The 26599-nt window shown below is 48.4% G+C and overlaps 1 protein-coding gene across 1 annotated transcript in view; it reads left to right on the forward strand.

Annotated features, from left to right (window-relative positions):
• Positions 1-3652: 3652 nt before the first annotated feature.
• Positions 3653-26599, forward strand: part of LOC308148267 (multiple C2 and transmembrane domain-containing protein 1-like) — a gene marked incomplete at both ends in the record, with an annotated part of 35468 nt that continues 12521 nt past the window's right edge. The window contains 11 exons of the mRNA XM_080521712.1: positions 3653-4251; positions 6993-7158; positions 13566-13668; positions 17720-17862; positions 18091-18170; positions 18254-18377; positions 22824-22862; positions 23402-23566; positions 24208-24338; positions 25672-25858; positions 25936-26029. Of these exons, the coding sequence (XP_080377838.1) occupies positions 3653-4251; positions 6993-7158; positions 13566-13668; positions 17720-17862; positions 18091-18170; positions 18254-18377; positions 22824-22862; positions 23402-23566; positions 24208-24338; positions 25672-25858; positions 25936-26029 (1831 nt within the window). The remainder of the gene's footprint in view (positions 4252-6992; positions 7159-13565; positions 13669-17719; positions 17863-18090; positions 18171-18253; positions 18378-22823; positions 22863-23401; positions 23567-24207; positions 24339-25671; positions 25859-25935; positions 26030-26599) is intronic.

Here is a 26599-nt window from a genome sequence, read left to right on the forward strand (position 1 = left end):
AACAACAACAAGAACGTCAGTAATAAACAATAATAGTGGAAACCACAGTTTGTTTTTATGCATTAATCCTTTACAAACTGCTCCAAGTTGTTTGAGTGAATAAAACCTTTCTTTTCATCCAAAGTGTCTCCTTTTATTTTAAAGTGATTAAATATTGTTCTTCGTTCCCTGTAGACCAGCGGACCCCCCCCACCCCCCCCCCCCCAACCCCCCCGGTCCGTGGATCAATTGGTCCCGGGCCGCCCAAGAAATAATGAATTATTTCTGTTGTATTTATTATCCGAGTCTGAACAATCTTTTATTTTGAAAAATGACCGGATTCTCTCGGCTACTTGAGCGCCAAACGTTTAACCCGCAAGCTAGCAAAATGAGCGAAAAACAGACGTGTTTGGAAAGTTTCTTTTGGACGGGAAAAGGGCGAAGAGACAGAAGAAAAAGAACGTTTTTAAAAGACGGTACCAGGAGTTCTACTTGGTTTTTTTTACCAGGAGTTCTACTTGAAGTAGGGATTTATGGCGACAGGTGATTCCCACAGACCAAGTCGCTAACGGCTTGCTAACGGCTCGCTAACGAGGCAATGAAGCCTTCAAAACTGCTTCGCCACTTGGAGACCAAGCACCCTGGATTCAAAAACCAGACCCCGGAGTATTTTTTATAACGTTTATTATTATTATTTATTTCATCATAATATGTATTTCTTTATTATTTATTATCATGTTTATCATATTCACAATATAGACAATATACGAACCCCCCCGGTTTATTTATTATATTTGCAATATAAACAATATAAGAACCCCCCCGCATTTATTTATTATATTTGCAATATAAACAATATACGAACCCCCCCATTTATTTATTATATTCACAATATAAACAATATACGAACCCCCCCATTTATTACATTCGCAATATAAACAATATAAGAACCCCCCCGCATTTATTTATTATATTCGCAATATAAACAATATACGAACCCCCCCATTTATTTATTATATTTGCAATATAAACAATATACAAACCCCCCCATTTATTTATTATATTCACAATATAAACAATATACGAACCCCCCCGGTTTATTTATTATATTCGCAATATAAACAATATACAAACCCCCCCATTTATTTATTATATTCACAATATAAACAATATACGAACCCCCCCATTTATTTATTATATTTGCAATATAAACAATATACAAACCCCCCCATTTATTTATTATATTCACAATATAAACAATATACGAACCCCCCCATTTATTTATTATATTCGCAATATAAACAATATACGAACCCCCCCGGTTTATTTATTATATTCGCAATATAAACAATATACGAACCCCCCCATTTATTTATTATATTCGCAATATAAACAATATACAAACCCCCCCATTTATTTATTATATTCACAATATAGACAATATACGAACCAACCCGGTTTATTTATTATATTCGCAATATAAACAATATACAAACCCCCCCCGCATTTATTTAATATATTCGCAATATAAACAATATACGAACCCCCCCATTTATTTATTATATTCGCAATATAAACAATATACGAACCCCCCGTTTATTTATTATATTCGCAATATAAACAATATACGAACCCCCCCGCATTTATTTATTACATTCGCAATATAAACAATATACGAACCCCCCGCGTTTATTTATTATATTCGCAATATAAACAATATACGAACCCCCCCGGTTTATTTATTATATTCGCAATATAAACAATATACGAACCCCCCCATTTATTACATTCGCAATATAAACAATATAAGAACCCCCCCGCATTTATTTATTATATTCGCAATATAAACAATATACGAACCCCCCCATTTATTTATTAGATTTGCAATATAAACAATATACAAACCCCCCCATTTATTTATTATATTCACAATATAAACAATATACGAACCCCCATTTATTTATTATATTCGCAATATAAACAATATACGAACCCCCCCGCATTTATTTATTATATTCACAATATAAACAATATACGAACCCCCCGTTTATTTATTATATTCGCAATATAAACAATATACGAACCCCCCCATTTATTTATTATATTCGCAATATAAACAATATATGAACCCCCCCGCATTTATTTAATATATTCGCAATATAAACAATATATGAACCCCCCCGCATTTATTTATTATATTCACAATATAAACAATATACGAACCCCCCGTTTATTTATTATATTCGCAATATAAACAAAATACGAACCCCCCGTTTATTTATTATATTCGCAATATAAACAATATACGAACCCCCCCCCGCATTTATTTATAATATTCGCAATATAAACAATATACGAACCCCCCCATTTATTTATTATATTTGCAATATAAACAATATACGAACCCCCCCGCATTTATTTATTATATTCGCAATATAAACAATATACGAACCCCCCCATTTATTTATTATATTTGCAATATAAACAATATACGAACCCCCCATTTATTATATTCGCAATATAATCAATATACGAACCCCCCCATTTATTTATTATATTCGCAATATAAACAATATACAAACCCCCCGCATTTATTTATTATATTCGCAACATAATCAATATACGAACCCCCCGCATTTATTTATTATATTCGCAATATAAACAATATACGAACCCCCCCGGTTTATTTATTATATTCGCAATATAAACAATATACGAACCCCCCCATTTATTACATTCGCAATATAAACAATATACGAACCCCCATTTATTTATTATATTCGCAATATAAACAATATACGAACCCCCCCATTTATTTATTATATTCGCAATATAAACAATATACGAACCCCCCCGCATTTATTTAATATATTCGCAATATAAACAATATACGAACCCCCCCGCATTTATTTATTATATTCACAATATAAACAATATACGAACCCCCCCGCATTTATTTATTATATTCGCAATATAAACAATATACGAACCCCCCCATTTATTTATTATATTCGCAATATAAACAATATATGAACCCCCCCATTTATTTATTATATTCACAATATAAACAATATACGAACCCCCCGTTTATTTATTATATTTGCAATATAAACAATATACGAACCCCCCCATTTATTTATTATATTCGCAATATAAACAATATACGAACCCCCCGTTTATTTATTATATTCGCAATATAAACAATATACGAACCCCCCCGCATTTATTTAATATATTCGCAATATAAACAATATACGAACCCCCCCATTTATTTATTATATTTGCAATATAAACAATATACGAACCCCCCCATTTATTATATTCGCAATATAATCAATATACAAACCCCCCCATTTATTTATTATATTCACAATATAAACAATATACGAACCCCCCCGCATTTATTTATTCTATTTGCAATATAAACAATATACAATATAAACAAGGGGGGGGTTTGAGCCCCCCCACCCCACCCCCCCCCTTGGTGCGGCTGGGACCGGCCCTGTCCTCCAGTATTCCCCCCGTGTGTGTGTGTGTGTGTGTGTGTGTGTGTGTGTGTGTGTGTGTGTGTGTGTGTGTGTGTGTGTGTGTGTGTGCGTGCGTGCGGCTGCTGGGGCAGTAAATCAATCCTCCCCCGGAAACAGGGGGCAGGCCGCGGCTCGGTGCGGCCGGGATGGAGCGCGCTGAGGACGGCGGCTCGCCCCCGCAGAGCTCCCTGTGGAAGCAGTTCCAGGCCCGGGCCAAGCCGCTGCTCAGCCCCAAGCTGGGAGCTCGCGAGCCGGGAGCGCGGGAACCGGGAGCGCGGGAACCCGGAGCTCGCGAGCCGGGAGCGCGGGAGCCCGGCGGCGCTCGCGAGCCGGAGGACCGCAAGGAGCGAGGCATGTGGGTGTTCCGGAGGATGAAGCGCCGGGAACCGTCCGTCCTGGACCGGGTCATCTCCTCCTCCCAGCCCGACCTGCTCTTCTCCTCCCCGGCGGAGGAGAGGGAGGAGGCGGCGGCGGCGGCGGCGGCCGGTTCAGGCTCCGTCCCCGGCCGGGAGAAGCTCCGCTCCTCCGGCAAACACAAGCCGTCCAGCCCGAACAAGCCCACCGTGGCTCAGCTGCTGCAGTCCCACCACAAGAGCTCCTCCCTGGGCTCCGCGTGCCTGGAGCGGCTGGTCCAGCCTCCGGGAGCCGGCGGCGGCTCCTGCAGCCCGGGCGGCGCGGCGGCCGGAGCCGCAGCAGGCGGGGACAGTCAGCCGGACCACCCGCCGGACCAGGTGAGCCTCTACCGGTAGAAACAGGCGGTTTTTGGACTCGAGTGCGATTCTGATGGGACACGACTCGTTTCGTATTTTAATAAAAATGCATTAAAAAAATAATAATAATAAAATGACAAATCTGGTGTTTTCATACGGATTCCACTTTGCTGCAGTCACTTTAAAAACGGCCACTAGAGGGCGCCACGGATACTTGCTGGTTGCATTAAAAAACTAATATTTCAGCACTTTATTTCGTCTTTGCAGCTTTTATAACGATTTAATCAGATTTTTCTTGTTTTTAACCTCTTTTCTCACATATATGACCGATAAAAACCAATCGGGGGTTAAAATGTGTTCAGTGTGAGGTGGAGAATAAAAAAGGATCTAAATGCACATTAATTCACGCTGCTGGTGCTTCACTGACACATTCATGGGAACATTTTCCTCCTAATTTCCTGTTTTCAGTTTGTTTCTCCGAGAGGAATTGAGTAAATTTTGAAGGACATGGAGGAAGTAGGTGGAGGAGGAAGTGGGTGGAGGAGGAAAGAAAGTCTCCATGAGAATTAATCTTTTCACGCCAGGAAACGCTGAACGCTGAGTCAAGTTGTTTCTGCAGGATTTTCCAGGATTTCTACAGGTTTTTGCAGGATTTCTGTAGGTTTTTGCAGGATTTTCCAGGATTTCTGCAGGATTTTGCAGGATTTCTGCAGGATCTTCCAGAATTTCTGCAGGATTTTCCAGGATTTTTGCAGGATTTTCCAGGATTTCTGCAGGCTTTTGCAGGATTTCTGCAGGATTTTCCAGGATTTCTACAGGTTTTTGCAGGATTTTCCAGAATTTCTGCAGGCTTTTGCAGGATTTTCCAGAATTTCTACAGGTTTTTGCAGCATTTTTCAGGATTTCTACAGGTTTTTGCAGCATTTTCCAGGATTTCTGCAGGTTTTTGCAGGATTTTCCAGGATTTCTGCAGGCTTTTGCAGGATTTTCCAGAATTTCTACAGGTTTTTGCAGCATTTCCCAGAATTTCTGCAGGTTTTTGCAGGATTTTCCAGGATTTCTGCAGGTTTTTGCAGGATTTCTGAAGGATTTTCCAGAATTTCTGCAGGTTTTTGCAGGATTTTCCAGGATTTCTGCAGGTTTTTGCAGGATTTCTGCAGGTTTTTGCAGGATTTCCAGGATTTCTGCAGGTTTTTGCAGGATTTTTCTACAGGTTTTAGCAGGATTTTCCAGGATTTTGCAGGATTTCTGCAGGTTTTCCGCAGCTTCCTGTGGTCAGTTAGTTATATTTCTAAAAGCTGCACTGCGGCGAGCGTCGGCCCACATGAAGGAGAAATGATCCTTGAATGTTGAGACGTGAAACCAGAACTGTGGACGCTGCCGTGCGAAGCCGCAGCAAGGCGCAGCAAGGCGCAGCAAAGCGCAGCTGGAAACGATTCCAGGTAATCAACTGTTGCTCCAGGCGGAGAACGTTTCAGAACATCATTAGCATTGTGAGTAAACTGACGCTTTTATTTACACTTTTCCTTTCTTCGAGGGAAAACGAGTCAAACGAGACGGTTTGGACATGTTTTGGTTCCGTTCACACCACAACGCTGCTCGGAGACACTGAAGTCACCACTTTTCGAAACTCTCCGTCTCCGTGGAAACGGGGAAAACACGTCCATCGTCCGTCCATCATGAGGTCCAGATTTCTCTCTGCTTCCTTTCGCTTCTCTTCATGGATCATTATTTCTTACCTGAGTCTGGTTCCGCAGACGTTCTCCACTTGAGCCTGGTTCTGCACAACTTCTCCACCGAGTCTGGTTCCGCAGAACTTCTCCACCGAGTCTGGTTCTGCAGAACTTCTCCACCGAGTCTGGTTCCGCAGAACTTCTCCACCGAGTCTGGTTCTGCAGAACTTCTCCACCGAGCCTGGTTCCACAGAACTTCTCCACCTGAGCCTGGTTCTACAGAACTTCTCCACCGAGTCTGGTTCCGCAGAACTTCTCCACCGAGTCTGGTTCCACAGAACTTCTCCACCGAGCCTGGTTCTACAAAACTTCTCCACCGAGTCTGGTTCCGCAGAACTTCTCCACCGAGTCTGGTTCTGCAGAACTTCTCCACCGAGCCTGGTTCCACAGAACTTCTCCACCTGAGCCTGGTTCTACAGAACTTCTCCACCGAGCCTGGTTCCACAGAACTTCTCCACCTGAGCCTGGTTCTACAGAACTTCTCCACCGAGCCTGGTTCCGCAGAACTTCTCCACCGAGTCTGGTTCTGCAGAACTTCTCCACCGAGTCTGGTTCTGCAGAACTTCTCCACCGAGCCTGGTTCTGCAGAACTTCTCCACCGAGCCTGGTTCTACAAAACTTCTCCACCGAGTCTGGTTCTGCAGAACTTCTCCACTGAGTCTGGTTCTGCAGAACTTCTCCACATGGTGGTGAATTGTTGGTTTTTCTCTGTCTTCAGTTGACTGTAATATTTGGCTCTATAGAAGTGAAGTGAATAGAAGCGTGTTGAAGGGGTGTAGTACCAGGGGTGTGGACTCTGGACTCGGCTCAACTCATTAGAAGTGTCTCTCTGGTGTTTCGGTCATCGGGGTTAATCCAGTGGACAGATTATAGTAAAGCCAACCAGCAGGACGACTCTCAGTCCTCCGTCCTCCCTCCTTCCCTCCTCCTCTCCTCCTGCTCCTCCCTCGTTCGGCTCCACCTCCTCCAGCGATTCTCTTTGCGGCGAGGTACCTAAGGTAGAAGCCTCACAAGCACCGACTTCCCCGGCGACCTGCCGGCAGTTCCTCCCCTCCGTTTGACGTCCCGCCGCCCCGCCTGATCCTGGATCTCCTGATCGGCGAGGCGCCGGTGGCAGAATCCCGCCGAGCCGTCCGACACTTCCTCCGCCGCGCCTCCAGCCATGACACCGCCGTCTCCCTCGCCTCCACGTGTGGACGGCTGCTGGCGGTGAGTATTAGATCGTAGGGAAGCTCCGGTAAGGTTTTCTGCTGCCGATACCGATCACATTGATTGGCTGTAAATTCTGCAGTCGAGTCATGATGAGGGCCACCGGTCGGATGATTTAGGGGGAAAACCCTAAACCTAACCCTTAACCCTAAACCTAAACTAAACCTAACCCTTAACCCTAAACCTAACCCTTAACCCTAACCCTTAACCATAAACCTAACCCTTAACCCTAAACCTAACCCTTAACCATAAACCTAAACTAAACCTAACCCTTAACCCTAAACCTAACTCTAAACCCTAAACCTAACCCTACAAAATAAATGTCTAAATCTGTCTGTTAACCTGCTCCTCCGCCACGTCACAGATCTTAAAGTTCCACACGGCCGACATGTTTGTTGTTGACGTTTGCAGCCGCGCGCCCGCGCAGCGTGACGGAAAGGGGGCGGGGTTTTGGTGATCGGCAATCGATCGGTAAACGCCGATCACGTATTTTCCACGGCGGTCGGCCGATGATGATCGGTGGCCGATCGATCGGAGCTCCGCTAGTAAACAGCCTAAAGTTTGATTCATACTCCAAATGCTAACGATACGCGGAGGCTACGCGTCACCGCCAACCTCCGCCACCAAAGTGTCGGTCGCTATGATTGTGTTTAGCATGTAGCATGTAGCACGGCTGAGCAGGTAAACTACCGAGTGTCGTGGAGCTCAACCTGCCGGGATTTAGACCGAATGTCTAAATGGTGATGAAGTTGCTGGTGGTGAAGTTGCTGGTGATGAACTTTCTGGTGATGAAGTTGCTGGTGGTGAAGTTGCTGGTGATGAAGTTGCTGGTGGTGAAGTTGCTGGTGGTGAAGTTGCTGGTGATGAAGTTTCTGGTGGTGAAGTTGCTGGTGGTGAAGTTTCTGGTGGTGAAGTTGCTGGTGGTGAAGTTGCTGGTGATGAAGTTGCTGGTGATGAAGTTGCTGGTGGTGAAGTTGCTGGTGATGAAGTTGCTGGTGGGGAAGTTTCTGGTGGGGAAGTTGCTGGTGATGAAGTTTCTGGTGATGAAGTTGCTGGTGATGAAGTTGCTGGTGGTGAAGTTGCTGGTGATGAAGTTGCTGGTGGTGAAGTTGCTGGTGGTGAAGTTGCTGGTGGTGAAGTTGCTGGTGATGAAGTTGCTGGTGGTGAAGTTTCTGGTGATGAAGTTGCTGGTGGTGAAGTTGCTGGTGGTGAAGTTGCTGGTGATGAAGTTGCTGGTGATGAAGTTGCTGGTGATGAAGTTGCCACTGTCTTTCATGTCCTCTTCATATTTTGTCAGAACACAATTTACAGTTTCTTTTACTTTTGTCGTCGATAATAAAGAATCTCCAAACCCGAGACGTTGCTCCTGCTCTGTTGCCTCCAACGTTGCTGATGGACGACATCACGCGGCGTCGGGTATTTTTTACTCCGCTCATACCAGATCCCGATATCGGTGTCGTCCCACGAATGACTTCCTCGTTGTGTAGCTGAGTTCCCGAACCGAAGGAGTCCGTCAGGTTCTCCAGTTCAGTCGCTCTGATTCCGTATCGACCCAGAGGTGGACGTTCCGTCCAGCTTCCAGCTGATTTATGTTTACGCTCGTCCCCCTCGGGTCTCATCGCACCGATCAATACTCTCCGCAGCGACCCAGACATGGATCCAGGCGTCGCGTCTGATTGGTCTAAAACCGGCCCGGGAGGCACCGCCACGGCGGCGGCGGCGACTTGTTGACGAGCGAAACGAATCGACGTAAAGATGATTGAGTGTCTCCAGTCTGGCGTCGGCCTCAACAACAGAACCGATCAGATCACCGGGCGGTTTATCCAGAACGACGTTCAGTTGGACCGACGAGGTTCCAGACGGAATCGGAACGTTTCCGGAAAGTTCCACGCTGGCGGCCGTTCGCAGGAGCTCGTGTTTCCAGCGACTCTGAGTCTCTGTCGTCGTGGAAACGGACCCAAGACGTGGACGTTCCTCTCTCAGAGAGTTCTGACTCGAGTCTTTAAATGACTTCAGTTTCACTGGAGTAGATTCCTCGTTTTTTACGGGATTACTTGAGTACTCTGGCTGAGGGGCGCTGAGGTCTGGACCGTCCGACCCACGAGGCAGATTTATTGCCCCGCCTGTTGTTGCTCCACATCAGGGCTTTTATCGACGGCCTCTTGACAGACGAAGTACTTTAGAGTACTTCAAGTACACATTAGGATCCGTTTACAAGACACCGGAGAGGAAGTAAATCCCCGCGAGCCGCAGCAATTAGACGATTAATTGAAACAGGAAGTTATCGACGTTTTTCTCAAAGCAACACTTTTCTTCTTCTTCGCTCAGTCAACAGATGGTTTCTACCATCAAGTGCAGACATTTTCATCCGAACCTATTTAAGTTTGTTCGGCTGCTTGGGCCGTCGGATTGGACGTCTTTCTGAGGCCCCGCCCACACGACGACGCCATTTCCTGTCGCCATGGTTGCTGTCTGATCGGCGCGGCGCTTTAGGAACCGGCGCCTCCTGCAGGCCTGGCAGGGGAACTACGTCGTGTTCAGGAGGTTTCATGATGTCGTGGACGCTGATGTCTCCCGTGTGGACGGGGGAACTTTTTAGGAACGACGGGGAGAAAGAAGACGGTTTTGTCTCGTGGGGACGAGGACTCATTCTCTTTGCACATTTGCGAGACGTTTCGTGGAGGTTTTGTTCTTCGTCGACTCGTTAACGTCTGACGGCAGAATGAAACATCCAGGATGTGAATCTGGTCTTCGTCAGAGGAGATCGACTGGACGGAGATCTGCTGGACGGAGATCTGCTGGACGGAGATCTGCTGGACGGAGATCTGCTGGACGGAGTTCTACTGGACGGAGATCTGCTGGACGGAGCTCTACTGGACGGAGATCTACTGGACGGAGATCTGCTGGACGGAGTTCTACTGGACGGAGATCTGCTGGACGGAGTTCTACTGGACGGAGATCTGCTGGACTGAGCTCTACTGGACGGACCTCTGCTGGACGGAGTTCTACTGGGAGTAGATCTACTGGATGGAGCTCTGCTGGAGAGAGTTCTACTGGATGGAGTTCTACTGGGAGGAGATCTACTGGACGGAGATCTACTGGAGAGAGTTCTGCTGGACGGAGATCTACTGGACGGACCTCTGCTGGACGGAGCTCTACTGGACAGAGTTCTGCTGGACAGAGTTCTGCTGGACAGAGTTCTACTGGACGGACCTCTGCTGGACGGAGCTCTACTGGACAGAGTTCTGCTGGACGGAGTTCTGCTGGACAGAGTTCTACTGGACGGACCTCTGCTGGACGGAGCTCTACTGGACAGAGTTCTGCTGGACAGAGTTCTGCTGGACAGAGTTCTGCTGGACAGAGTTCTGCTGGACGGAGCTCTACTGGACAGAGTTCTACTGGACGGACCTCTGCTGGACGGAGCTCTACTGGACAGAGTTCTACTGGACGGAGCTCTGCTGGACAGAGTTCTGCTGGACAGAGTTCTGCTGGACAGAGTTCTGCTGGACAGAGCTCTGCTGGACAGAGTTCTGCTGGACAGAGTTCTGCTGGACAGAGTTCTGCTGGACGGAGTTCTGCTGGACAGAGTTCTACTGGACGGACCTCTGCTGGACGGAGCTCTACTGGACAGAGTTCTACTGGACGGAGCTCTGCTGGACAGAGTTCTGCTGGACAGAGTTCTGCTGGACAGAGTTCTGCTGGACAGAGCTCTGCTGGACAGAGTTCTGCTGGACAGAGTTCTGCTGGACAGAGTTCTGCTGGACGGAGTTCTGCTGGACAGAGTTCTACTGGACGGACCTCTGCTGGACGGAGCTCTACTGGACAGAGTTCTGCTGGACAGAGTTCTGCTGGACAGAGTTCTGCTGGACAGAGTTCTGCTGGACGGAGTTCTGCTGGACAGAGTTCTACTGGACGGAGCTCTGCTGGACAGAGTTCTACTGGACGGAGTTAAACTGCAGAGACTTAAACGTCGCCTCTTTGAAAATACACGTTCATATTAGCCGTGATGACAGTTAGCATGACGCTACACAACCTAAAATAGGTGCGTTTAATAGGATCTGGAGGCGGAGGGGTTCTATTCTCAGCCGGGTGGAGTTTAGCTTCCTGTTCTACTGGCACACGGCAGGTAATCCTCATAATCAGCTGTTAACCCCTGAAGTCTGACCCAGACTGGTTCACACCGACTCTGGAGGGTCAGGATGAGTCGCAGTTACTCCAGTGCACTCCAGTGCACTCCAGTTCACTCCAGTTCACTCCAGTGCACTCCAGTTCACTCCAGTGCACTCCAGTTCACTCACACCCACTTGGACTAGTTTTCACCAGGGTGTGGACTAGTTTCAGACTAGTTTGACCAGGTTGTGGACTAGTTTCAGACTAGTTTGACCAGGTTGTGGACTAGTTTCAGACTAGTTTCAGACTAGTTTGACCAGGTTGTGGACTAGTTTCAGACTGGTTTCAGACTAGTTTCAGACTAGTTTCAGACTAGTTTGACCAGGTTGTGGACTAGTTTCAGACTAGTTTCAGACTAGTTTCAGACTAGTTTGACCAGGTTGTGGACTAGTTTCAGACTGGTTTCAGACTAGTTTCAGACTAGTTTGACCAGGTTGTGGACTAGTTTCAGACTGGTTTCAGACTAGTTTCAGACTAGTTTGACCAGGTTGTGGACTAGTTTCAGACTAGTTTGACCAGGTTGTGGACTAGTTTCAGACTGGTTTTTGACTAGTTTGACCAGGTTGTGGACTAGTTTCAGACTAGTTTGACCAGGTTGTGGACTAGTTTCAGACTGGTTTTTGACTAGTTTGACCAGGTTGTGGACTAGTTTCAGACTAGTTTGACACGGTTGTGGACTAGTTTCAGACTAGTTTCAGACTAGTTTGACCAGGTTGTGGACTAGTTTCAGACTGGTTTGAGACTAGTTTCATACTGGTTTTAGACTAGTTTCAGACTGGTTTTAGACTAGTTTCATACTGGTTTTAGACTAGTTTCATACTGGTTTTAGACTAGTTTCAGACTGGTTTTAGACTGGTTTCAGACTGGTTTCAGACTAGTTTCAGACTAGTTTCAGACTGGTTTCAGACTAGTTTCATACTGGTTTTAGACTAGTTTCAGACTGGTTTTAGACTGGTTTCAGACTAGTTTCAGACTAGTTTCAGACTGGTTTCAGACTGGTTTCAGACTAGTTTCAGACTGGTTTCAGACTAGTTTCAGACTAGTTTCAGACTGGTTTCAGACTAGTTTCAGACTAGTTTCAGACTAGTTTGACCAGGTTGTGGACTAGTTTCAGACTGGTTTGAGACTAGTTTCAGACTGGTTTCAGACTAGTTTCAGACTAGTTTCAGACTAGTTTCAGACTAGTTTGACCAGGTTGTGGACTAGTTTCAGACTGGTTTGAGACTAGTTTCAGACTGGTTTCAGACTAGTTTCAGACTAGTTTAAGGTGACCACAAGGAAACTGAGGTTTGATCTCCTGGAAGCACGTCGGATGACAGAATGAACTGAAATCACCAACCAAAGAGTTGTTTTCATCCTCGACTTCAGTGAAACTGATAATAAATCTTACAAGGATTGTTAAACATGTAAACAACATGTAAACAACATGTAAACAACATGTAAACAACCGCTGAGTGAAAACTGCAGTTAGTTACTTTGGTAGGTTACATGGAGTTTGAGTGTTTTTTGTGTGTTTTTTGTTCACCTCTGCTGTTTTCTGTCGGTTCTATTTGTGCTTGTTTTGCGTTTGTAGCTTTTCTTCATCTTTGTCGTTCCTGCGTCTCTGGTTTCGTTTTGTTTTTCCTCTTTGTGTCTCTTTGGGACTGAACCTTCCATCACGATGCATTAGCAGTCACTTCTAACAGACTCGCTGTCTCTGCACCTCCTGACCTGTGTGTGTGTGTGTGTGTGTGTGTGCGTGCGTGCGTGCGTGTGTGCGTGTGTGTGTGTGTGTGCGTGTGTGTGCGTTGAAGCTTGTTAGCACACAGGTGCTGCAGGTTTGAGTGGAAAATGAAAGTATGTGCGTGCGTGCGTGCGTGCGTGTGCGTGCGTGTGTGCGTGTGTGTGCGTTGAAGCTTGTTAGCACACAGGTGCTGCAGGTTTGAGTGGAAAATGAAAGTGCGTGTGTGTGTGCGTGTGCGTGTGTGTGTGTGTGTGCGTGTGTGTGTGTGTGTGGTGGATGGCAGGAAGTGTGTCTGGTGTAATTTCCTCTCAGCCTCACCCCGGGGAGTGAGATGTTTCACAGTGAGATGATGCAGCGGAGCTGCTGCAGCTCAGTCCGACCTGAGAGTGTGTGTGAGTGTGTGTGTGTGAGTGTGTGTGTGAGTGTGTGTCACAGCGATGCAGGTGAGTTTTTGTCGATGTCGCGCAGTGACGGGAGCTGGTGTGTGTTTCATGGTGTGTGTGTGTGTTGACAGGGTGCGGGGGCGTCGCTCTCCGGGGGGGCTCCCCCCTCAGGACTCTACAAGCTGGAGCTGGAGCTGAAGAGAGGACTGAACCTGGCAGCCAGAGACCGGGGAGGCAAGGACCCACACACCCTTACTGCTCTCTGCTCTCTCCGGACTTACTCTGTCTCCTCGGACTTACTCTGTCTCCTCCTAGTTACTCTGTCTCCTCCAAGTTACTCTGTCTCCTCCTAGTTACTCTCTCCTCGGACTTACTCTGTCTCCTCCAAGTTACTCTGTCTCCTCCTAGTTACTCTGTCTCCTCCTAGTTACTCTGTCTCCTCCAAGTTACTCTGTCTCCTCCTAGTTACTCTCTCCTCGGACTTACTCTGTCTCCTCCAAGTTACTCTGTCTCCTCCTAGTTACTCTGTCTCCTCCTAGTTACTCTGTCTCCTCCAAGTTACTCTGTCTCCTCGGACTTACTCTGTCTCCTCGGACTTACTCTGTCTCCTCCTAGTTACTCTGTCTCCTCGGACTTACTCTGTCTCCTCCTAGTTACTCTGTCTCCTCGGACTTACTCTGTCTCCTCCTAGTTACTCTGTCTCCTCGGACTTACTCTGTCTCCTCCTAGTTACTCTGTCTCCTCGGACTTACTCTGTCTCCTCCAAGTTACTCTGTCTCCTCGGACTTACTCTGTCTCCTCGGACTTACTCTGTCTCCTCCTAGTTACTCTGTCTCCTCGGACTTACTCTGTCTCCTCCTAGTTACTCTGTCTCCTCGGACTTACTCTGTCTCCTCCTAGTTACTCTGTCTCCTCGGACTTACTCTGTCTCCTCCTAGTTACTCTGTCTCCCCGGACTTACTCTGTCTCCTCCTAGTTACTCTGTCTCCTCCTAGTTACTCTGTCTCCTCCAAGTTACTCTGTCTCCTCGGACTTACTCTGTCTCCTCGGACTTACTCTGTCTCCTCCTAGTTACTCTGTCTCCCCGGACTTACTCTGTCTCCTCAGACTTACTCTGTCTCCTCCTAGTTACTCTGTCTCCTCCTAGTTACTCTGTCTCCTCCTAGTTACTCTGTCTCTTCCTAGTTACTCTGTCTCCCCATAGTTACTCTGTCTCCTCCAAGTTACTCTGTCTCCTCCTAGTTACTCTGTCTCCTCCTAGTTACTCTGTCTCTTCCTAGTTACTCTGTCTCCTCCTAGTTACTCTGTCTCCTCCTAGTTACTCTGTCTCTTCCTAGTTACTCTGTCTCTTCCTAGTTACTCTGTCTCCTCCTAGCTACTCTGTCTCTTCCTAGTTACTCTGTCTCCTCCTAGTTACTCTGTCTCCTCCTAGTTACTCTGTCTCCTTGGACTTACTCTGTCTCCCCATAGTTACTCTGTCTCCTCCAAGTTACTCTCTCTCCTCCTAGTTACTCTGTCTCCTCCTAGTTACTCTGTCTCTTCCTAGTTACTCTGTCTCCCCATAGTTACTCTGTCTCCTCCAAGTTACTCTGTCTCCTCCTAGTTACTCTGTCTCCTCCTAGTTACTCTGTCTCTTCCTAGTTACTCTGTCTCCTCCTAGTTACTCTGTCTCCCCATAGTTACTCTGTCTCCTCCAAGTTACTCTGTCTCCTCCTAGTTACTCTGTCTCTTCCTAGTTACTCTGTCTCCTCCAAGTTACTCTGTCTCCTCCTAGTTACTCTGTCTCTTCCTAGTTACTCTGTCTCCTCCTAGTTACTCTGTCTCTTCCTAGTTACTCTGTCTCCCCATAGTTACTCTGTCTCCTCCAAGTTACTCTGTCTCCTCCTAGTTACTCTGTCTCCTCCTAGTTACTCTGTCTCTTCCTAGTTACTCTGTCTCCTCCTAGTTACTCTGTCTCCCCATAGTTACTCTGTCTCCTCCAAGTTACTCTGTCTCCTCCTAGTTACTCTGTCTCTTCCTAGTTACTCTGTCTCCTCCAAGTTACTCTGTCTCCTCCTAGTTACTCTGTCTCTTCCTAGTTACTCTGTCTCCTCCTAGTTACTCTGTCTCCTCGGAGTTTGGTTGACTGGTTGATGGTTGAAGGTTGATGGTTGACTGGTTGATGGTTGACGGTTGAAGGTTGACGGTTGACTGGTTGATGGTTGACGGTTGACTGGTTGATGGTTGACTGGTTGATGGTTGACTGGTTGATGGTTGACGGTTGACTGGTTGATGGTTGACTGGTTGATGGTTGATGGTTGACGGTTGACTGGTTGACGGTTGACTGGTTGACGGCTGAAGGTTGACTGGTTGATGGTTGAAGGTTGACGGTTGACTGGTTGATGGTTGACGGTTGACTGGTTGATGGTTGACGGTTGACTGGTTGATGGTTGATGGTTGACTGGTTGATGGTTGACTGGTTGATGGTTGACTGGTTGATGGTTGACGGTTGACTGGTTGACGGTTGATGGTTGATGTTTGACGGTTGATGGTTGACTGGTTGATGGTTGACGGTTGAAGGTTGACGGTTGAAGGTTGAAGGTTGACTGGTTGATGGTTGACGGTTGATGGTTGAAGGTTGACGGTTGAAGGTTGATGGTTGATGGTTGACGGTTGACTGGTTGACGGTTGACTGGTTGATGGTTGACGGTTGATGGTTGACTGGTTGACGGTTGACTGGTTGACGGTTGAAGGTTGACGGTTGAAGGTTGACGGTTGACAGTTGACGGTTGACTGGTTGAAGGTTGAAGGTTGACTGGTTGATGGTTGATGGTTGACGGTTGAAGGTTGATGGTTGACGGTTGACTGGTTGATGGTTGATGGTTGACGGTTGACTGGTTGATGGTTGACTGGTTGATGGTTGACGGTTGACTGGTTGACGGTTGACTGGTTGATGGTTGATGTTTGACGGTTGACGGTTGACTGGTTGATGGTTGACGGTTGACTGGTTGATGGTTGACGGTTGAAGGTTGACGGTTGAAGGTTGACTGGTTGATGGTTGACGGTTGACGGTTGACGGTTGAAGGTTGATGGTTGATGGTTGACTGGTTGAAGGTTGAAGGTTGACTGGTTGATGGTTGATGGTTGACGGTTGAAGGTTGATGGTTGATGGTTGACGGTTGACTGGTTGACGGTTGACTGGTTGATGGTTGACGGTTGATGGTTGACTGGTTGACGGTTGATGGTTGACGGTTGATGGTTGACGGTTGAAGGTTGACGGTTGACGGTTGACAGTTGACGGTTGACTGGTTGAAGGTTGAAGGTTGACTGGTTGATGGTTGAAGGTTGATGGTTGACGGTTGAAGGTTGATGGTTGACGGTTGACTGGTTGATGTTTGACGGTTGACGGTTGACTGGTTGATGGTTGACGGTTGACTGGTTGATGGTTGACGGTTGAAGGTTGACGGTTGAAGGTTGAAGGTTGACTGGTTGATGGTTGACGGTTGACGGTTGAAGGTTGACGGTTGAAGGTTGATGGTTGATGGTTGACGTTGACTGGTTGATGGTTGACGGTTGATGGTTGACGGTTGACTGGTTGACGGTTGACTGGTTGACGGTTGACTGGTTGACGGTTGACGGTTGACTGGTTGACGGTTGACTGGTTGATGGTTGACGGTTGAAGGTTGACTGGTTGACGGTTGATGGTTGACAGTTGATGGTTGACCGGTTGATGGTTGACGGTTGACTGGTTGACTGGTTGAAGGTTGATGGTTGACGGTTGATGGTTGATGGTTGACCGGTTGATGGTTGACGGTTGACTGGTTGACTGGTTGAAGGTTGATGGTTGACGGTTGATGGTTGATGGTTGACCGGTTGACTGGTTGAAGGTTGATGGTTGACGGTTGGTGGTTGAAGGTTGAAGGTTGACGGTTGACAGTTGACGGTTGACTGGTTGATGGTTGATGGTTGACGGTTGAAGGTTGATGGTTGATGGTTGACGGTTGACTGGTTGACTGGTTGAAGGTTGATGGTTGACGGTTGACAGTTGACGGTTGACTGGTTGATGGTTGATGGTTGACGGTTGAAGGTTGATGGTTGATGGTTGACGGTTGACTGGTTGACTGGTTGATGGTTGATGGTTGACGGTTGAAGGTTGATGGTTGATGGTTGACGGTTGACTGGTTGACTGGTTGATGGTTGATGGTTGACGGTTGACTGGTTGACTGGTTGAAGGTTGATGGTTGATGGTTGACTGGTTGACGGTTGACTGGTTGAAGGTTGACGGTTGATGGTTGATGGTTGCCAGGTACCAGTGATCCGTACGTGAAGTTGAAGCTCGGGGGTAAGGAAGTGTTCCGGAGTAAAACCATCCACAAGAACCTGAACCCGGTCTGGGACGAGAAGACCACCTTGGTCCTGGACGGTCTGACTGAGCCCCTGTATGTCAAGGTACTGACACACACACACACACACACACACACACACACACACACACACACACACACACACACACACACACACACTGTAACACACCCTCTGATCGTGTGTGTGTGTGTGTGTGTGTGTGTGTGTGTGTGTGTGTGTGTGTGTGTGTGTGTGTGTGTGTGTGTGTGTGTGTGTGTGTGTGTGTGTGTGTGTGTGTGTGTGTGTGTGTGTGTGTGTGTGTGTGTCCTGCAGGTGTTTGACTATGACTTCGCGCTCCAGGACGACTTCATGGGTTCAGCGTTTCTTTACTTGGAGTCTTTGGAGCAGCACAGGTCAGGAAGTCCTACACACACACACACACACACAGGATCAGAGTGTGTTACAGTGTGTGTGTGTGTGTGTGTGTGTGAGACAGGAGCATCCCGGTGACCCTGGTCCTGAAGGACCCCCAGCACCCGGACCAGGACCTGGGCACCCTGGAGCTGGCCGCCACCCTGACGCCTAAAGACAGTCCGCTGGAGGAGCGGCGAGACTCCACGGTACGTCCGGCAGAACCCACCTAGCTGCCTCACCGCCTGTTAGCGCCTGTGGACGCTACGTGTCCACCGCGCCGCCATCTTGGATAGGTCTCCCCCCGGAGCTCAACATGAAGACCTTCAGGCTAGCAGGTCCACTGAAACATCGGTAGTTTGCTCGCTGGTCCAGGTAGCGACACAAGTCGTACCTCGTTTTAAAGCTGAGGAGAAGCTCTGTCTGTCGGTGGTTTGCCACTAGAGGGCAGCACTGTAGCCGCGCCACAGGCAAGGCGTCTAGTGTTTTATGTCGACGGTACTGACGTCCTGTTCGCACCTCGTTTCTAGTGGCAACGCAGCAATATCGCGTTTTACTCTCAACACATTTCCACGTTAACGTTCTTGTAATGGAAGCGCGCACACACACACACACACACACACACACACACACACACACACACACACACACACACACACACACACACACACACATACACACAGCAGAGAAGAACAGTAGCAGACACCAGGTTGGTTCCTGGACCAGCAGAATTTCCTCCGTCGACAAGAAAACGAGTCCCCAACATTTCCACAAAGTGTTTTCACTCGTTCCACCGTGGACTCAGAACGACTCTGTTGCACCTGTTGGCACCTGTTAGCACCTGTTGGCACCTGTTGGCTACTCTTAGCACCTGTTAGCACCCGTTGCCTACTCTTAGCACCTGTTAGCACCCGTTGGCTACTCTTAGCACCTGTTAGCACCCGTTGCCTACTCTTAGCACCTGTTAGCACCCGTTGGCTACTCTTAGCACCAGTTGGCTACTCTTAGCACCTGTTAGCACCCGTTGGCTACTCTTAGCACCAGTTGGCTACTCTTAGCACCTGTTAGCACCTGTTGGCTACTCTTAGCACCTGTTAGCTACTCTTAGCACCTGTTGGCTACTCTTAGCACCTGTTGGCTACTCTTAGCACCTGTTAGCACCTGTTGGCTACTCTTAGCACCTGTTAGCACCCGTTGGCTACTCTTAGCACCTGTTGGCTACTCTTGGCACCTGTTGGCTACTCTTAGCACCTGTTAGCACTTGTTGCCTACTCTTAGCACCTGTTAGCACCCGTTGCCTACTCTTAGCACCTGTTAGCACCTGTTGGCTACTCTTAGCACCTGTTAGCACCTCTTGGCTACTCTTAGCACCTATTAGCACCTGTTGGCTACTCTTAGCACCTCTTGGCTACTCTTAGCACCTATTAGCACCTGTTGGCTACTCTTAGCACCTATTAGCACCTGTTAGCTACTCTTAGCACCTCTTGGCTACTCTTAGCACCTATTAGCACCTGTTGGCTACTCTTAGCACCTGTTAGCACCTGTTGGCTACTCTTAGCACCTGTTAGCACCTGTTGGCTACTCTTAGCACCTGTTAGCACCTGTTGGCTACTCTTAGCACCTGTTAGCACCTGTTGGCTACTCTTAGCACCTGTTAGCACCTGTTGGCTACTCTTAGCACCTCTTAGCACCTGTTGGCTACTCTTAGCACCTGTTAGCACCTGTTGGCTACTCTTAGCAGTTTACGTTCTGCTGTTTCCTGCAGCAGATGGAGGTGAAGACGTATCACTGGAAACCGTACGTCAATAAAGTGAGTGGCGACATCGTTAGACTAGTCCCCCCCCCCCCCCGGTGATTTAGCCCCCCCCCCCCAAGCTCAATCTGCCCCCCAGGTGATTTAGCCCCCCCCATCTTCTTCTTCTCCTTCTTCTTCTTCTTCTCCTTCTTCTCTTCTTCTTCTTCTTCTTCTTCTTCTCCTCCCATGAATAAACTAGAGATCAGCATTAATTATAGACATATTTCGTCAGAACAGGATGTTTGTTAGAGTTTCAGACCTGAAGTCTTCCTCCTGACGCCTCCAACTCGTTTATTGAACGTCAACAAAACAATAAATAATAGTCGCCTGAATTATTTCTCTCAGTTATTTTGATCTAATTTGAACAGATCAGATCACAAAGCGTTGAATGTTTTAATGAGTCCAGTTGAATTAAGGTGAAATATTAAGATGTCGTTCAGCATCAAAGGGAAGCTGAAGATCCTCAAAGAGCCAGAACATTCTGTCCCTCATCTCTTGTTCACTTCATCAATTTATAATGAGATTCAGTCTGTGAGGAAGATCGAGGAGGAGGAGGAGGGAGGAGACTCTTCCTCCTCTTGGCCCCCTAGCGCCTCCCGCAGGAACATGGAGGGCAGAACAGACGAACAGGATGTGATGATGTGCAGATTGTTGAAATAATGTGAAGGAAACTTGTAGAACCATCAAGAGGAAAATATTTGTTGTGTTGTATTCCACTGCTGAGGTCAGAGGTCAACGGGTTAAGGCAACGGTTGGGTCAGGTCAACGGTTGGGTCAGAGGTCAATGGTTGGGTCAGGTCAACGGTTGGGTCAGAGGTCAACGGTTGGGTCAGAGGTCAATGGTTGGGTCAGGTCAACGGTTGGGTCAGGTCAACGGTTGGGTCAGGTCAACAGTTGGGTCAGGTCAATGGTTGGGTCAGGTCAACAGTTGGGTCAGAGGTCAACGGTTGGGTCAGAGGTCAATGGTTGGGTCAGGTCAACGGTTGGGTCAGAGGTCAATGGTTGGGTCAGGTCAACGGTTGGGTCAGAGGTCAACGGTTGGGTCAGAGGTCAATGGTTGGGTCAGGTCAACGGTTGGGTCAGAGGTCAACGGTTGGGTCAGAGGTCAACGGTTGGGTCAGAGGTCAATGGTTGGGTCAGGTCAACGGTTGGGTCAGAGGTCAACGGTTGGGTCAGAGGTCAATGGTTGGGTCAGGTCAACGGTTGGGTCAGGTCAACAGTTGGGTCAGGTCAATGGTTGGGTCAGGTCAACAGTTGGGTCAGAGGTCAACGGTTGGGTCAGAGGTCAACTGACCATGGATGCTCCTCAAAACACCTGTCTGAGGACACTGGTCCCAGCTGGTTTGAAATGACTTGCATGTGGTCGTGTGTCGTTTTTCTAGTAGTTTGCTGTAGTTCCCCCAGAGTTTTTCTCGTAGTTTGCTGTAGCTTCCCCAGAGTTTTTCTAGTAGTTTGCTGTAGTTTCCCCAGAGTTTTTCTCGTAGTTTGCTGTAGTTCCCCCAGAGTTTTTCTAGTAGTTTGCTGTAGTTTCCCCAGAGTTTTTCTCGTAGTTTGCTGTAGTTCCCCCAGAGTTTTTCTAGTAGTTTGCTGTAGTTCCCCCAGAGTTTTTCTAGTAGTTTGCTGTAGTTTCCCCAGAGTTTTTCTCGTAGTTTGCTGTAGTTCCCCCAGAGTTTTTCTCATAGTTTGCTGTAGCTTCCCCCAGAGTTTTTCTAGTAGTTTGCTGTAGCTTCCCCAGAGTTTTTCTAGTAGTTTGCTGTAGTTTCCCCAGAGTTTTTCTAGTAGTTTGCTGTAGTTTCCCCAGAGTTTTTCTAGTAGTTTGCTGTAGTTTCCCCAGAGTTTTTCTAGTAGTTTGCTGTAGTTCCCCCAGAGTTTTTCTCGTAGTTTGCTGTAGTTTCCCCAGAGTTTTTCTAGTAGTTTGCTGTAGTTCCCCCAGAGTTTTTCTCGTAGTTTGCTGTAGTTCCCCCAGAGTTTTTCTAGTAGTTTGCTGTAGTTCCCCCAGAGTTTTTCTCGTAGTTTGCTGTAGTTTCCCCAGAGTTTTCTAGTAGTTTGCTGTAGTTTCCCCAGTGTTTTCCTCGTAGTTTGCTGTAGTTTCCCCAGAGTTTTTCTCGTAGTTCGCTGTAGTTCCCCCAGAGTTTTCTAGTAGTTTGCTGTAGTTTCCCCAGAGTTTTTCTAGTAGTTTGCTGTAGCTTCCCCCAGAGTTTTTCTAGTAGTTTGCTGTAGCTTCCCCAGAGTTTTTCTAGTAGTTTGCTGTAGCTTCCCCAGAGTTTTTCTCATAGTTTGCTATAGCTTCCCCAGAGTTTTTCTCGTAGTTTGCTGTAGTTTCCCCAGAGTTTTTCTCGTAGTTTGCTATAGCTTCCCCAGAGTTTTTCTCGTAGTTTGCTGTAGTTTCCCCAGAGTTTTTCTCGTAGTTTGCTGTAGTTCCCCCAGAGTTTTTCTCGTAGTTTGCTGTAGTTTCCCCAGAGTTTTTCTCGTAGTTTGCTGTAGCTTCCCCAGAGTTTTTCTCGTAGTTTGCTATAGCTTCCCCAGAGTTTTTCTCGTAGTTTGCTGTAGTTTCCCCAGAGTTTTTCTCGTAGTTTGCTGTAGTTCCCCCAGAGTTTTTCTCGTAGTTTGCTGTAGTTTCCCCAGAGTTTTTCTCGTAGTTTGCTGTAGCTTCCCCAGAGTTTTTCTCGTAGTTTGCTGTAGTTCCCCCAGAGTTTTTCTCGTAGTTTGCTGTAGTTTCCCCAGAGTTTTTCTCGTAGTTTGCTGTAGCTTCCCCAGAGTTTTTCTCCTAGTTTGCTGTAGTTTCCCCAGAGTTTTTCTCGTAGTTTGCTGTATTTTCCCCAGAGTTTCGGAGGTCTTAACGATTCTTTATGTTGTTCAGACGATGCTGCTCAGGAGATCCTGGAAACGATCCACCAAGGTAAAGCCTCACCTGCGTGTTTCCTCTCACCTTCATCATCGTCGTCACCATCATCATCGTCATCGTGGTGTCGATGTCTGTAGTTTCTGTCTTTTCATCACTTCCGTCGGACAGGAAGCAGACGTTAGCTGCTGAATGTCGACCACTTCCTGTGTCGGTGCCGCGGTCGTCTCCGTGCACTGTCGGTGGGCGGGGCTCTCGTCTTTAACCTTTGACCTCGATCAGGCCGACACGTTCACGATGTCAAACGTCAATAAGGCCGACGTGACGCAGGAAATGAAACAAGAAGGAACATTTCCCCCGATCTTGTATTTTTTTATATAACTTTTCAAATAAATACGTTTTAATAAGAAACGTTTAAAGATCCGAGCCCTGCTGTGCCTCATTTCTCCTGATGTGTAACCGGACATATTCAGATTGTGTGCGTGTGTGTGTGTGTGTGTGTGTGTGTGTGTGTGTGTGTGTGTGTGTGTGTGTGTGTGTGTGTGTGTGTGTGTGTGTGTGTGTGTGTGTGTGTGTGTGTGTGTGTGTGTCAGCAGCAGCAGTCCCTCCGCCTCTCCGAGTTGCACCGTAAGTCCCAGCTGTGGCGCGGCATCGTGAGCATCGCGCTGATCGAGGGGCGGAGCCTGACCCCGATGGACCCCAACGGCCTGAGTGACCCCTACGTCAAGTTCCGGCTGGGCCCGCAGAAGTACCGCAGCAAGGTGTGTGTGTGTGTGTGTGTGTGTGTTCAGGTGTGTGTTGATGAATATCTGCTGGTTCGCCACGAAACAGGAAGTGATGCGTAACCCTGCTCTGCGTGCTGCAATCTGCCTGAAACCACACGTGTGTCGCCACAGTGCTGTCCCGAACACGTCCACATGCTCATGTCCAGTCACAGTCGTAGCGCCACCTGCTGGCGAGAGGAGGTTCAAGGCATTGTGTTATCATACACCGGACTCCAGTGATTGGCCGATTGACGTGAAGCACATCAGGACACAGGAGAACATCAGACTCCCAACGCAACAGGAAGTGACATCCTGGCGTTGACCTCCTCCTGCAGGGTAAAAACCAAGACGCCTATAGGGGATGAAAACACTTTGCAAAAGTCAGAGAGCGTTGCCATGGCAACCTGCCGCAAAAAACCTGATGGTTCGCCATCAAACAGGAAGTGAGGTGTCAGAGTCCTGCCGCGATTAAATCTACATGCAAAAGTCCATACAGACGCAGCGCCACCTGTTGGTGACAGGAAAGATCACGGTTTACGTGTGTGTGTGTGTGTGTGTGTGTGTGTGTGTGTGTGTGTGTGTGTGTGTGTGTGTGTGTGTGTGTGTGTGTGTGTGTGTGTGTTTGTGTGTGTGTGTAGACTGTGCCTAAGACTCTGAGCCCCCAGTGGAGGGAGCAGTTCGACCTCCACCTGTACGAGGAGAGTGGAGGAGTGCTGGAGATCACGGTGTGGGACAGAGACACCGGCCGGAGGGACGACTTCATCGGCCGGTCAGTGTGTGTGTGTGTGTGTGCGCCTTGACTGTCAAAATAAAACCAACGAGTTGGATTTCTATTATGGGGACTGTCAAAATAAAAGTACAAAGTTGGGTTGATGTTATGGTGACGGTGACTGAAGTGTCGTTTTCTCTCTTTTACAACGTTTTCAAACGGTTTTGTTCACAGTGATGGGGGTTGGGGTTAGGGCTAGGTTGTGGTAAGGGGTGGGGTCAGGGTTAGGTTGGGGTAAGGGGTGGGGTTAGGTTGGGATAAGTGGTGGGGTTAGGTTGGGATTGAGGTAAGGGGTGGGGTTAGGTTGGGATTGAGGTAAGGGGTGGGGTTAGGGCTAGGTTGAGGTAAGGGGTGGGGTTAGGTTGGGATTGAGGTAAGGGGTGGGGTTAGGGCTAGGTTGAGGTAAGGGGTGGGGTTAGGGCTAGGTTGGGGTTAGGGCTAGGTTGAGGTTAGGGTTAGGTAAGGTTGGGGTAAGGGGTGGGGTTAGGGTTGGAGTTAGGGTTAGGTTGAGGTAAGGGGTGAGGTTAGGGTTAGGTTGAGGTAAGGGGTGAGGTTAGGGTTAGGTTGAGGTAAGGGGTGAGGTTAGGGTTAGGTTGAGGTTAGGGTTGGATTTAGGGTTCCGGTCCCGGTAAGGGGTGAGGTTAGGGTTCGAGTTAGGGTTAGGTTGGGGTAAGGGGTGGGATTTGGTTAAGGTTAGGTTGAGGTTAGGGTTGGAGTTAGGGTTAGGTTGAGGTAAGGGGTGAGGTTAGGGTTAGGTTGAGGTTAGGGTTGGAGTTAGGGTTAGGTTGAGGTAAGGGGTGAGGTTAGGGTTAGGTTGAGGTTAGGGTTGGAGTTAGGGATAGGTTGGGGTAAGGGGTGGGGTTGGGGTTAAGTTAGGGTTAGGGGTGAGGATAGGGTTAGGGTTGTGGCGTCCTAAACATGACGAAGGTTTAGCGTGTTCCCTTGACCTGGTCCTGTAACCGATCCCACTGGGACGGGGTCCGGGGTTCTGGGTCCCTTCACCTGGTCCTGTAACCGATCCCACTGGGACGGGGGTCTGGGGTTCTGGGTCCCTTGTCCTGGTCCTGTAACCGATCCCACTGGGACGGGGGTCCGGGGTTCTGGGTCCCTTGTCCTGGTCCTGTAACCGATCCCACTGGGACGGGGGTCCGGGGTTCTGGGTCCCTTCACCTGGTCCTGTAACCGATCCCACTGGGACGGGGGTCCGGGGTTCTGGGTCCCTTCACCTGGTCCTGTAACTGATCCCACTGGGACGGGGTCCGGGGTTCTGGGTCCCTTGTCCTGGTCCTGTAACCGATCCCACTGGGACGGGGGTCCGGGGTTCTGGGTCCAGGTGCCAGCTGGACCTGTCCAGGCTGGCCAAGGAGCGGACCCACCACCTGGAGCTCCCCCTGGAGGAGTCCCGGGGCTTCGTGGTGCTGCTGGTCACCCTGACCGCCTCGGCCGCCGTCTCCATCGCAGACCTGTCGGTGACGCCGCTGGACGACCCGCAGGAGCGCCGGGAGATCCTGGAGCGATACGTGAGCGGCGTCGCCGTGGAAACCTGGAGGGTAAGGTCTTGAGTGGACGAGGGTCTGAGCTCTGCTGTCTCCTCCAGCGGCCGGCCAGGTCCTTCTGCAACGTGAAGGACGTCGGCGTCGTGCAGGTGAAGGTCATGAGAGCCGAGGGACTCATGGCGGCTGATGTCACAGGTAATCCATCGGTACACTGACCAACCAACCAGACTGGCTCTTGGTCAGTCGGCTGGTTGGTCACTCAGTCTTTGGTTCAGTCAGTACAGTGGTTGGTTGGGTGGTTGGTTGGTTGGGTGGTTGGTTGGTTGGTTGGTTGGTCCGTTGGTTGGTTGGTTGGTTGGGTGGTTGGTCCGTTGGTTGGTTGGTTGGTCCGTTGGTTGGTTGGTTGGTTGGTTGGTTGGGTGGTTGGTTGGTTGGTTGGTTGGTCCGTTGGTTGGTTGGTTGGTTGGGTGGTTGGTTGGTTGGTTGGTTGGTCCGTTGGTTGGTTGGTTGGTTGGTCCGTTGGTTGGTTGGTTGGTTGGTTGGTTGGTCGGTTGGTCGGTTGGTTGGTTGGTCCGTTGGTTGGTTGGATGGTTGGTCCGTTGGTTGGTTGGTTGGTTGGTCCGTTGGTTGGTTGGTCCGTTGGTTGGTTGGATGGATGGTTGGTCCGTTGGTTGGTTGGATGGATGGATGGTTGGTTGGTTGGTTGGTTGGTCCGTTGGTTGGTTGGTTGGTTGGTCCGTTAGTTGGTTGGTTGGTTGGTTGGTT

This window comes from Blennius ocellaris (genome assembly GCF_963422515.1).
Source record: "Blennius ocellaris genome assembly, contig: SCAFFOLD_95, whole genome shotgun sequence".
NCBI lineage: Eukaryota > Metazoa > Chordata > Actinopteri > Blenniiformes > Blenniidae > Blennius > Blennius ocellaris.